The sequence below is a fragment of the Dromiciops gliroides genome, chromosome 4, assembly GCF_019393635.1.
Source record: "Dromiciops gliroides isolate mDroGli1 chromosome 4, mDroGli1.pri, whole genome shotgun sequence".
Taxonomy (NCBI): domain Eukaryota; kingdom Metazoa; phylum Chordata; class Mammalia; order Microbiotheria; family Microbiotheriidae; genus Dromiciops; species Dromiciops gliroides.
In genome coordinates this window covers 122262602-122276111 of record NC_057864.1, presented here as the reverse complement: position 1 = coordinate 122276111, position 13510 = coordinate 122262602, and the positions used below count along the sequence as shown (strand labels likewise).

The following is a 13510-nucleotide window of genomic DNA, read 5'->3' as shown; positions in this document are numbered from 1 at the left end:
ATATGAGTAATTGAGAATCACTGGACTTTATTGAGTAGGGGAGTGACATAGTAAACGATGTACTTTATGAAAATCACTTGAATGCTGTGTAGAGGATGTGTTGGAGAGGGAAAACTATAGGTGGGGATACAAATTATGAGATTATTATAAAAGTTCTGCTAAGCGGAAATAAGGATCTGAATTAATAAGTTGGTGACTGTATGAGTAGAGAGAGATAGACAGAAGAGCAAGAGTTATGAGATAAGATGACAAACTGTCAGTTTATTAGATATTTGGATGAGTGAGAGTGAGAAGCCAAGGAATGTCACTAAGGTTGTGAACTTGGTTTACTGGAAGGATATTTGGTGCACTCAACAGAAGAGGGAATTTTGGAAAAGAGAGGGGATTTGAGTGTGAAGTGGAAAAGATAATGATTTTTGTTTTGGACCATTTGAGTTTACTATTTCTAAGAGACAGTCAGTTTGAAATGTCCAATAGGCAGTGGGACTGCAGCTCAAGAGAATCTAGGACTGGATATATAGATATTTTATATACATGCTGTTTCTCCCCCCATTCAGATATAAGCTTCTTGAGGGCAGGGGCTATTTTACCTTTGTATCACCTAGGTTTAGTACAGTGTCGTAGATGTAGTAAGTGGTTAATAAAAAATGCTTATTGGATTGAGTGATTGAACTGAAGCTATCTGTATAAAAAAGTGAGCATAAATCCTATGAAAGTTGATAAGATCACCAACTAAGTGTAGAGAAAGAAAAGAAGAGGCTCCTGGGCAGAGTTGTGAGGTATAACCGTAGTTAAGTGCTACTATATTAAATTTTTTGAGATCAGGATTTTTGCCTTCTTTATTAATAACCTAGTATCTGGCATGGTGACTGACTTATTGTAAGTACTGATTAATTTTTGTTAAATCAACAAACCTCTTGACTCCTTATCTCTATCTGCTTTGAACTGTTATCTTTTCATCCTTGACTGCTCTTGATATCAGCTTCCTAATTCTGTACTAATTCTTTCCTAATCTGGGTCTTGTCTGATACATCTTAAATCTTTTAAACTAATGCCCTGGCCATGCCCTAGAGCATTACTCATTTCCTATCCAGGATGCCAAAATCTGCCTTTGTACATTTATTCACACTTTCTCCATGAAGTCCTGCTACCCCAGCACATAATGACCTCATCTACTGAACTTTGCTAGAGTTACTTGTTCCGTGAATTTGGCATGGCAACCTGTGTTGCTTTTGTGTTGTTGTTAGTGAAGCCTTGAAGTATATATTTTAATCTTCTGCAACTATATTGTAACTCCTTAAGGACAGGAAATTATGCGTTTATATTTCTTTATATTCCCACTATTATCTCTGGCACAAATGTTCAGTAAATATTTGTTGATTGAGCAAGCATCTAGGAGAAGATGGTACTAAAGAACAACTATTATTTTTTTTTTTGTGGGGGCAGTGAGGGTTAAATGACTTGCTCAGGGTCACACAGCTAGTAAGTGTCAAGTGTCTGAGGCTGAGAACAACTAAATACTGCAATCTGTTGTCAGGAAAAATGCTCCCAACGAATAAATAAAACCAAAGCTTGTCACAATACTCTTAGTATTTAAGATTAAAAGTAGCACTAGCTTTTATTTTACATGCTGGAAACATTACTTCTGACATTTTAGTAAATACAAGCAGTAGATTAGTGTCAACAGGCAATCACAATGTCATGAGATCTGTGAAAACCAGGTTTATTACAAAGAAATGAACCTGCATGGGACCCAATTGACTCGAAATTTTTACAGACATTTACAGTTTTTTTGTTTGTTTGTTTGGTGAGGCAAGTGGGGTTTAAGTGACTTGCCCAGGGTCACACTGCTAGTAAGTGTTAAGTATCTGAGGCCAGATTTGAACTCAGATCCTCCTGAATCCAGGGCTGGTGCTCTATTCACTGCACACCTAGCTGCCCCGACTTCACAGTTTTATAAAAGCAGGACAAAAGGAGGAAAATACCAGCAAGGGGTGTTAACATGAGGGGGAAAAGTGCTTCAAAGGCATAGGACACCAAACCACTCTGCACGGGGAGGAGCAGGGTGACAGCAAAAGCCAGGTTCTTTTCCCTGGGAACTGCAAAAAATATGAAGATAGGAGGGTCCCCTTATCTGCAGAAGACCCAGCTACTCTAGCAGTATTCACTGACAGACAGCTGGAACTGTTTTGCTCCCAAGGACATACAGGGAGTCCAGCTTGGGTATAATAACAAAATTATGTCAGCTCAGGGAGACCTTTGTCCTCCACACATTCAGGGCTTCCTGCATGCTCTGAGTCCAGTGATTCTGAAAAATATGGCAACTCAAAAAGACAAGTTCAGGGGATCCCCTTAACATACCCCACATTGGTCAAAGGTGACTCCTGGGTGTGCCAATGACCAACAGAGAGCACGCTGGGTACAACAATACTGTGGCTGCTACTTGAAACAGCCCCAAGTACAGAATGCATCCAGAACCATGATCTAAGAACAGTACAAGCCACAGTAAGCATGACCAAAATTAGGGACTAATTTGAAGGGGAAGAACAAATATCATCCAGAAAATCAAGAGAACATAGTATACAGATACAGAAAACAAAAACCAAAGGGTACAATAATGGACAGCAATAACAACAGACATTGTCTCCCTGCAGTGCAGTATTCCTGCCCAATATCCATTCAATTAACACAATTCTTCAATCTCAGACATCCCATGCAGCTGTCAGGTCTCTGGCACATCTTTCCTTGGGACAGTCTGGAAAATACTGTGTCTTCAAAGGGCACCCTTCCATTGGATTCATCTGTTCTGTCTCCAGGTTATTTGGAGAGGGTCCTCATTTTGTTCCCTCTAGAATCCCTGTTCTCAATACAAGTAGACAAAAGCTCCAAAGTACCACTGAATTATTTGTAAAAATATTTTGAAGGGCAAGCAAATTTTTAATGAAATGTTTTAATATACTTGAGGTTTTATGAGTTCTTATGTAGATTGATATCTTAATTTTTCAGCAAAATGGAAATATAGTGACAAAGGAAAGGAAGAAATGCAATATGCTGTTGGTTGGAATGGTTCTCTAAATGTTGAAGAAGGGTAGGTACCAAGTAACAATCTTTTTTATAAATAAATATGTAATAGATTTGAAACTGTTGGTTTGACCTACAAAAAATTTAATAAAGAGAAAAAAGAAATTAATAAAGTACATCTACAGAAATTCCTTGAAACTGATTATTATTATATTAAAGTATAATTTTCCTAGAGTATTTGTTATTTATTAACATTACCTTATTAGCAAATTACTTGTGATAAAGAAAATTTGACCCCTTTTGGAATATACTCAAAGGTTTTGAAAGAATTATGCAAAATCCTTTTTACAGTCTAATATTCATCCAAGAATTCAAGAAATCATTCACACCCTTTAGGCTAAATATAGGGTAATACCTGAAGAAAAATATAGTGTCGTTTATTTCTAAAATCTCAAGTGTTTTGGTATTATAGAGGTTCCTTAATATAGTAAATAGATTTCCCTATAGATTGAGGACTTCTGAATTGATCTCTAGCATGGAAGGGAAGGAAGAAGGAAGGAAAAGAAGGAAGGGAGGGACGGAGGGAGGAAGGGAGGAAGGAAGGGAGGAGGGGAGAGAGGGAGGGAGGAAGGGGGGAAGGAAGGAAGAAAGGAAGGAAGGAAGGAAGGAAGGAATCAGGCATTTCTTAAATGTCTCTTATGTGTTAGATACTGTGCCAAGTACTTTACAAATATTAACCTCATTTGATCCTCATAACAACCCTGGGAGGTAAGTGTTATTATTATCATCATCCCCATTTTACAGTTGAGAAAATGAAGCAAGCAGTTAAGTGATTTGCACAGGGTCAAACAGCTAGTAAGTGTCTCATACCAGATTTGAACTCAGTTCTCCTTGACTTCAGTGTTCTATCCACTGTATCAGAATATACTGCTACTCGCACAGGAGGCCAAGAAACTTGATAGTAATTAATTTGACTATGCCTCAAGGCTTTCTCTTGGGAATTAATAAGGTAATCCTGGAGACTTTTAGTTCAATTATCAAAAGAAATACAAATTTGTTTTTAAATCATTCAAATCAGATATTTTGAATAGACATTTAATTTTTCTCCAAAATAGAGTACATTATTTCAGTTAGTCTTTTTCTGTTAGTGGTGGGCATGAATGTTCTTGATTTCTGTGTGAGTTAGTAATGAGTATGGATTTATTGAAGCAGTTAGGTCAGAGTTGGGTGAAGGAGGGTAAGTGAGTAAATACCCTTTGGAATTTGATGGTTTATCACCTCTGGTTACCTGATAGAACCTCATCTTTTCAGAAAATGAGGGAAGCTTTCTTTGGGAATTAGTATACTTCTTTTATAGTTACTAGGATAGAACCTAGAAGGTGTTAGCAGTGGGGCTGGGGCATTTCTTGCTTTCCTACAGGTTGATAATATCTGTGGGGTTGGACTAGATACAGAAAAAAACAAGGTAGTAAATGAGAGAGAGAGAGAGAGAGAGAGAGAGAGAATGTGTGTGTGTGTGTGTGTGTGTGTGTGTGGTCCCAATTAGTGCAAATAATGGATTCCCTTGAAGTGGTTGCATTATTAAATTTCCATTGGACTGGAAGCAATTGCCATATTTCATTCACATAATTATAACTGAATAGTGGTGAATTTGAATATGCCACTATTTTATGTGATTTATTATTAACACTACTTAGGACCTGTGTATATAACTGATCCTTTCCATCACCATCCCTTTTTTTTAATCTTTTTATCAAATTATGTAAAGCAGTTTGTAAACCTTATGTGCTGTATAAGTATTAGCTACCATCACAACTATTACTACTATGAATTGTTTACTTGGAACAACAACTTAGATCTTTATTTTTTATAAAATATAATTTTGTTTTTAGGGAATGTGTAAGCAGTGCCTTGTGTATTCCATTGGCGAGGTCAAAGAGGTAAGAACAAGCAAAAATTGTTTTTTGCCTCTTATCTTAGTTTATAGGATATTTAATTTTTGTGATATTTTGCTTGCAACAGGAGTTCCACTGGGCGCCCTGACTGGACCTGCATTGTAGTGGGCTTTACTTCAGGTTATGTTCGATTCTATACTGAGGTGAGTTATTTGTTTAGAATATTACTTTCACTCCCTTAGAGAACCTACCAAATTGATTATTTTAAACATTTTTTGTTAAGTAGTAAGTATCTAACCATTGACCAGAAAGCTAGGGATTTTAGGTAGCCATTGGGACAAATGGGAGTTAAAAGGTGATGGAGGAAGAAAAAAGAACAAAGATTAAGAGTTTCTGCATTGGGCAGCTAGCTGGCACAGTGGATAAAGCACTGACCCAGGATTCAGGAGGAGCTGAGTTCAAATCCGGCCTTAGACACTTGACACTTAGTAGCTGTGTGACCCTGGGCAAGTCACTTAATCCTCATTGCCCTGAAAAAAAAAGAGTTTCTGCATAGTGGCTCTAATTCGGGGGGGGGGGGGGGAGGAGAAAAACTAGGACCCATGAAATTTTGCAGGGAAATGATACTATAGAAATGTGTGTCCTCATAAATAGGTGCTCTTTATCTATAAGCATGGATAATTTTTAAAATGAGATTAAATATTTAAATCCCTTATGATTTCTCTCTAGATGGTGTGATTGTTGCTTGCACAACTTTTGAATGAAGACCCTGTACTACAGCTAAAATGCAGGACTTATGAAATCCCAAGGCATCCTGGAATTACAGAGCAGGTTAGCAGATAAAAAAACAACCAACCAAAAAAACCAATGGCATTAGTCTGGAGCAATTCCTTATTCCTTTGCAGAAACATAATTTAGAAATTTCCAACAGCTGGCAGAACTATTTCACACTAGAACTATAATATCTTTACAATTAAATGCTGAAAATTTCAGGCTTGCTTCTCTTTGTTTAGTGGAATATTCTATATTTCTATTTTAGAGTGTCATTTTTAGGAGTACTTAATTTTTTTTTACCGTTTGTAACTTTTTAATTTCCCAAGGGAAAAAGCAGGTTTAAATTGTAACGATTGGAATGACGCCACCTGCTGGATACTTACTGTAGAAGAGTTCTGCCCATGAAGCAAAGGTCTTTGAGGGCAAGACCAGGCTTCAGGAAGTGACGCGGACTAGTGGGAGGAGGAAGGAAGAGACTGGCGCTCGGTCTCAGGCTCTTTCCTCTGGACTCTGGCGGAGAAGGGAGCTAGAAATGTGCTCTCCCTTTAATAGATAGGAATCTAGGCCTTTCTCTCTCTCTTTACCAAATTCTTGTTTTCCTTAATAAATGCTTAAAAGCCTAACTCTTGCTAAAGCTTATAATTTATTGGCGACTACTCATTAGATATTTTAGACAGACTAGCTAGAATTTTAACCCTTAACAAAATATAGAACAAAATTATGTTATTAAACACATTTACATATTTTTTCTTTCAATTTTCTTTTGTGACAATAGTTGCCAAGTAAAATTATCCTTAGAAAGGGGAAAGGAAGGGTAGCTAGGTGGTGCAGTGGATAGAGCACCGGTCCTGGAGTCAGGAGTACCTGAGTTCAAATCTGGCCTCAGACACTTAACACTTACTAGCTGTGTGACCCTGGGCAAGTCATTTAACCCCAATTGCCTCACTTTAAAAAAAAAAAGGGGGAAAGAAATTTCCATAATACCATCATTAATACCATTTTATACAATACTGTATATCTCATTTATCAAGTGATTATTGAGCCATCTATTAAGATACATAATTATTAGTATAAGTGATATTTATAATGTTTTTGAAAGATAAAATGCACAAAAGAAACATTTTTGTACCAAATCTCCAGATTTGTAGAATGTAGAAAATACCTCATTATTTCAAGTTCAGCTCTCTGAAGGCAAATCATCAAGTAATTAATGAAATATAGGTTGCTTACTATTCAATTTGTAGGGCTTTCCAGAGACATATACTCCACATGTTGTCTTGTAAGATGATAAGATTATTTCATCACTGTTAATGTAAAAAAGATATATATTTATATTAGTTACTCCCTCTCTTTGATTGCAGTTTTAGCCAAATATGCAGAAATGTGCTAGAGTAGACAAGGAGAATATTAAAATCATAGAATCATAAATTTAGATCTAGAAAAAACCTTTGAGGCTATCTACAGGCAAGGAAATTTAGGCTTAGGGAGAATGAAGATGAAGAAAAACCCATTGTAATTTCTGATAAGGTAATTATAGTGATCATTTTGAAAGAATAATTTCATTAGTGATAGTGATGTGACTTAGATTTGGGAGTAATGACTATAGACCATGGGTTGGAAAAAGTTGGCAGAAGTTAACCCTCTTACCTATGTGACTGTAACTGGTATAATATTTAACTTTCTCTAGATCAAAAAATTTCATCTCTTCAAACATTTTGGTTCTTTTATCTGGACTGCCTCTAGTTTTCCACATTTTGATTAAAATTAATTGAAACAAAGATTTTAAAAAACTGTCTAGTCTAAGACCGTGATTCATCATAAATACACAAGCTCATATTTGTTGATGCATTGGCCAAAAATCTTCAGGAAAATTTTCCATTTGTTTTCATTGTCTCTCTTCCTGATATTTTTTGGTTTTGAACCCAAGAATTAGTTGTTCACCCATGATATTTGTTTTCCTAGATTATTCAAGACATTTAGATGCAGTAAACAAATAGATCTGATGTGGCAGTGTTGAAAATTGATTTTTTTTCCTTGTTCATTGAAAAGAATGAAGAGTTGAGTATCTTGTATCCAGCTGCAATTGTGACTATTGATGGTTTCAGCCTTTTTCAGTCCCTTCGTGCTTGTCGAAATCAGGTAGCAAAAGGTAAAGTTCTGAGAAGAAACTGTATAACTCCTGTCAGTGTTAATAGTTTTACTTTTATCACACTTATTATTAGCATAATAAAAATAATTTCAAAGATTTCTGCATTGGGAAATGTTTTAGTAGCTGTTGTTGCTTGTTCTTTCCTGGATGATGAATTTCAGGAGATTACGGTATATTTCACTAAAATATTTCATCTTGTAAAATAAACACACATTTGGGGGCAGCTGGGTGGCGCAATGGTTAAAACATCAGCCCTGGATTCAGGATCACCTGAGTTCAAATTCGGCCTCAGACACTTGCCACTTACTAGCTATATGACTCTGGGCATGTCACTTAACCCTTATTGCCTGCAAAAACAAACAAATAAATGATGAATGAATGAATGGATAAATAAATAAACAAACCAACAAATCAATCAATCAATCAATAAAATTAACACACATTTCTCTCCTTAAGTTCAGTTATCTTTTATAATAAATCTTATAATAAAAGTCACATTAAATCAATACATAAATTTAGAACATTGCTCTTTTTTTGAGCAGTAAATTCAAAGCATTTGCCTTTAGTTTGAATTCTGTGTAGACAAGCTTCTAGGAAATGTACTGTGATGTTTTTAGTTGATGTTGGTAGATGCCCCTTGCAATTTGGAATATCAAGATTCCCTTATGTTAAATGTGATTTATTTTGTGAAGCTATACTTTTTTCTGGTGTAAAAGAACTATAGTTGCTCATTGCCTCTTATTAAGTCTGAATTTCACTGACTGTAAGTCCAGTTATTTATCTGTATTGTGGGTCACGTTCAATTGATGATATGGAAAAATAAATCTATTTTCTTGACTGTTATTTATCGTGCTTTCAAAAGTGGTTTTGTTGGGGGCAGTTAGGTGGCGCAGTGGATAAAGCACCGGCCCTGGATTCAGGAGTACCTGAGTTCAAATCTGGCCTCAGACATTTAACACTTACTAACTGTGTGACCCTGGGCAAGTCACTTAACCCCAATTGCCTCACTAAAAAGAAAAAAGAAAAAAAGTGGTTTTGTTTTGTTTTGTTTTCTTTTACTAAGGTAATCTTATTAGCTTTATAGAGGGAACTGAATAAAAATTTAGCTGTGTTTTGTTATCTGTCCTAGTGGTTAGCTGATTTAGTCAATCAGCAAACAGTTAGTAAATACTATGTGCCAGGCATTATATGAAACAAACTATAAGTAACTGTGTACATACAAAATATAATCAGAATGGATGGAAGGTAACTTTAGAAGGAATTTGGAGGGAGTAGGAGGAGGTGGTAAACTGGAAGCTTTTGCAAGAATTCCATAATCTAAGTTGATAATCCATAACATTGAATGTTACTTTTTGTTACCTTCTACTATATTTTAGATGGAATTATTCATGACAGAGCTGCTGTTTCTTTTCATTTAGTCTAGCACTGCTATTAACATCTGTACCTACCAGATAGTAGTTAACTTGTTTGAGTTTCTACTGTATGTACTTTCCTGAGTGCATTAAATCCAATTGTGATCTGTTATTACTACTTGAATTCTGTCTATAATGTTTTATATATTCCTCATTGAAACTAATCAATTAACAACTGTATTTTTGCTTCCTTGCTATAGTTAACAATTTTAAAAAACAAATTGAGTGATTTCATTTTAATTTTTCATGGTAAAAAATTTTAGTAGAATTTTTAAGAATTTGGGAAGAAAATAAAAGACAACCTTCTAACATCTAATTTTTAATTCTATAGCTGCAGCATCGGGTAATGAAAACATACAGCCACCACCATTAGCTTATAAGAAATGGGGTCTACAAGATATTGACACCATAATTGATCATGCAAGTATTGGTAAGCATTAGTATTTGATTTTATAAAAAAATTATTTTAGTAGTATTTATCTAGAAGTTCTCATGTTATTATTACAATAATACTAGCTCACATTATGTGTTAGTTTAAGAGGTACAATAATCAAGCAGTTATTAAAAGCATCACCATTTTACAGATGAGGAAGTTGGGGCTCTAAGAATTAACAAACATTTATTAAGTGCTTACTATGCAGTAGGTACTGTGCTAAGTGCTAGGTATACCAAGAAAGGTAAAAACAGTGCCTGCTCTCAAGGAGCTTAAATTCCAATGGGGAAAACAACATGTAAATTACTATAAAAATATATACAGAGCAGGTAGAAGATAATCTCAAAAGGGAAGGCTTTAGCAGCTGGAAGTACAGGGTTAAGGCCTTCTGTGGAAGGTAGAATGTAAGGAAGTCAGGGAAAGCAAAAGGCAGAGATAAGGAGAGAAAGCCGTCCAGGAATGAGAGACACGGACAAAGACCAAGGTATGGAAGCTGAAGTGTTATGTGTGAGGAACAGCAAGGAGGCTAGTTGTAGCTACATCTTAAAGAGTGTGGAGGGGAATTAAGGGAAAAGAAAACTGGAAAAAGAAGAAAGGGTCAGGTTGTAAAGGGCTTTAAATGCCAAACAAAGAATTTTACATTTGATACTAACTTAGGGAGGCTGGAGTTTATTGAGTAAGAGAGTGACATGGTTACATCTATACTTTAGAGAAATCATCTGCAGCTTAGGGGAGAATGGATTAAAATTGGGAGAAACAAGGCAGGGAGAATAGTTAGAAGGTAATTGTAATAGTTTAGTCAGGAGTTGATGCTGACGTGAACCAGGGTGGTGACTGTTTAAGTGGAGAAAAGGGGACACATGAAAAAAGTTGTGAAGATAAAAATGACAAGATTTAGCAACATAACTGGATATCCTCTGGGGTGAGTGAGAGTAAAGAGTTAAGGATGACACTTAGATTGTGAACCTGTGTTATTGGGAGGATGGTGGTACCTATGACAGTAATAGGGAAATTGAGAAGAGGGCAGGATTTGGGGGGAAAATGAAATTCTGTTTTGCCTATGAGACATTGAGTTCTAGATGTTTAGGAAATAATGAGTAGGGATTATGAATAACAAAAAGAGACTGTTCCTCTGCAGACGTGCAGGGTCCCATGGCTTCATGTCTAAAACAATGGAAAGTAAGTTATCTTTACAGCTTTAATGTTAAATATATGACCTATACCACTAGTATACTTTTTTTTTTGGTGAGGCAATTGGGGTTAAGTTACTTGCCTAGGGTCACACAGCTAATAAGTGTTAAGTGTCTGAGGCCGGATTTGAACTCATGTCCTCCTGACTCCAGGGCCGGTGCTTTATCCACTGTGCCACTTAGCTGCACCATAGTATACTTTTAGAAGCATATATGTGATAGGTGACTTGGCTTATTTACTGGTTGGCCTCATTTTTCCACAGAAATACTTGGTGGATAGTTCAATCCCGCAGAAATATAGCCTTCAAACTAAATTTCTGTCATTAAAAATATTAAGCAAACTTGAACTTGTAGTTACTGTAGTTCAAACTTGTAGTTTGAACTTGTAGAAGTGATGTAAAACATTAATAATAGTGAATTAAAGTAGTTTGGATAACTGTTAAAAAACTTCCATTTTAATCTAAAATTTGAAATTTAATAATATAATTTTGATAGAACCTTTTAACTGTGTCTATAAGACTTTATTGTTATTCCTTCCTTTTTTCCCTTTGTCCCTTCATTCTTTCCCTCTTTTCCCAAAAAGAGTCAATGCCATTTGAATTACTCCTTCAGATGAGTATTTAAACTAGGTTTGAGTTTGAGTATTGAGCAGGAAAGAAGCTGGGAAAAAAAGTAATATGCCTTCTTCTAAATTTTCCTATTATTGTTAAAGGAACCAGTCACCCAGTGATCTTCCCAGTTACCCAGGCTCACAACCTCAGTATCATCACTGACTCTCCACTCTCATTTACCTCACATAGCCAAGCTCTTCACATCCTGACTCCCTTCTTACCCTTTCAGTCTTGAGGATCTTAAGACTAGAGGTAGAACTTTGGAGTCTAGAATCTGGTCTCTAAGGTATATGGTATTGGTGGTTATTTACACAATATACATATATACATTCACAAGATGAACTTAGCTATTATCTATTATATTGCCATGTTAACTATTGTAAACTCTAAGATTTCATTTGAAAATTTTAGTTATTCAGAATATGTTTGCTAACTTGGTAGTGCTACACTTTATTTTTGCCCAAGAAGCAGGAGCTGCAACTTGGATTTCTGTCTTCTCTGGTAAAATTATTTTATATTCAACATATACACTAACACTGTGCTTTTAAAACTGTTTAAAGCTTCGAAGTACTATGTATATGCCATGATCCAGGTGGCATTCATAGCCTTTAAATTCACCAATTCTGTGCCTAGTAGATATATATAAAGTTTATGAAAAAAATGTTAAGTAATGAATACGCTGCTTATAGATCTAAAAATAAAATTCATTTTATAAGCCTGGGTTAGGCATGCTTAGTAGTTGAAATTGGCCAACTTTTAGCATGTTCAACAGTTTGAAGATTACCCTCTGTGCATCAATTTATTAAACCAAAGGTCCTCCAACTAACAGATTGTGACCTACCTAGTAGATCTGTATGCTTTTGACCATCCCTGAACTTATATTGTCTTGAGGAGGAAAAACACAACTGAGAGCAGTGGTCCCTCTTCTCTTTTTTTTCCAGTGAGGGATGGTGAGCACCTATAGCTTTCAACTGGTACACTAAATACTTTGGAAATAAAAAGTCATTTATCCATTAAAAAAAAAAGTTAAAGATCCCTGGTTTACAGAATAGGTTATTGTAGTGTTTTGTCTCTAGGTACCATTTTTGACATATGACATGGATTCAGGAAAGATGGATTATTAATGTTAATGTGTAGTAATCCTTTCAGTATTTTTAAACTGTTTTATTGGATTCTTTTTGTGTGCGACATAACTTGTCAAATAAATAGCAACATAACTCTTAAACTTAAAAAAAAAACTTTAAAAAAATCTTTGTATTTTAAGGTAAAATTAAGTACAAATATCATAGATCAAGAGCTAGAAGCAGACCTTAGATATATTTTAGTTCAGCCTACTTATTTTGCATATAAGGAAACTAAGATCCAGAAGGGCTGTAGTTTTCTCAGCATCACACAGTTGGTAAGTAGTAGAACCAGGATTCAGACCAAGGTCCTTTGAACTCAGATTTAGTGATCTTTCCACAACTCATTGCCTTGGCCTTTTCCTATATTTAAAAATAAATGTTAACTAAAAATATAGCAGACTAAAATCAAATTACTTTAGCACATTTTAATATTATTATTTTGTCATAGGAATCATGACACTATCTCCATTTGATCAAATGAAAACTGCTTCTAATATAGGTGGATTTAATGCAGCAATAAAAAATAGTCCACCTGCAATGTCTCAGTACATCACTGTTGGGTCAAATCCATTTACTGGTTTCTTCTATGCTTTAGAGGTATGTATTCCATAAATGGTAATGATTAAGGTAAACATTTCGACTTTTTAACATCTTTCCTATTTTTATGTGCATAGAAACCTCTGAGAGTCATTTTGTTTTTAGAAATTTACTTTTACTTCAGACTTTCTAGTTCCCTATTGTTAAAAAAAATGATTCAGAATTATTTTTAGCAGTGTACCTTGAAAGGTTAATATTTGTTTTACAACAGAAGAGTTTAAGTATGTTATCTAATATGCTCGATGGAAAAATTTAGTTAAACTCAAGAAGCTGTTTGATAACAATTTGATGACTTGACATCAGA

At 35.3% G+C, this 13510-nt stretch overlaps 1 protein-coding gene across 1 annotated transcript in view; it reads left to right on the top strand.

Annotated features, from left to right (window-relative positions):
* RAB3GAP2 (RAB3 GTPase activating non-catalytic protein subunit 2) overlaps window positions 1-13510 on the top strand; it is a 110884-nt gene that overhangs the window by 41624 nt on the left and 55750 nt on the right. The window contains 7 exon segments of the mRNA XM_044004566.1: window positions 3007-3088; window positions 4914-4961; window positions 5044-5119; window positions 5646-5747; window positions 7740-7839; window positions 9583-9681; window positions 13058-13206. Coding sequence (XP_043860501.1) covers window positions 3007-3088; window positions 4914-4961; window positions 5044-5119; window positions 5646-5747; window positions 7740-7839; window positions 9583-9681; window positions 13058-13206 — 656 coding nt within the window.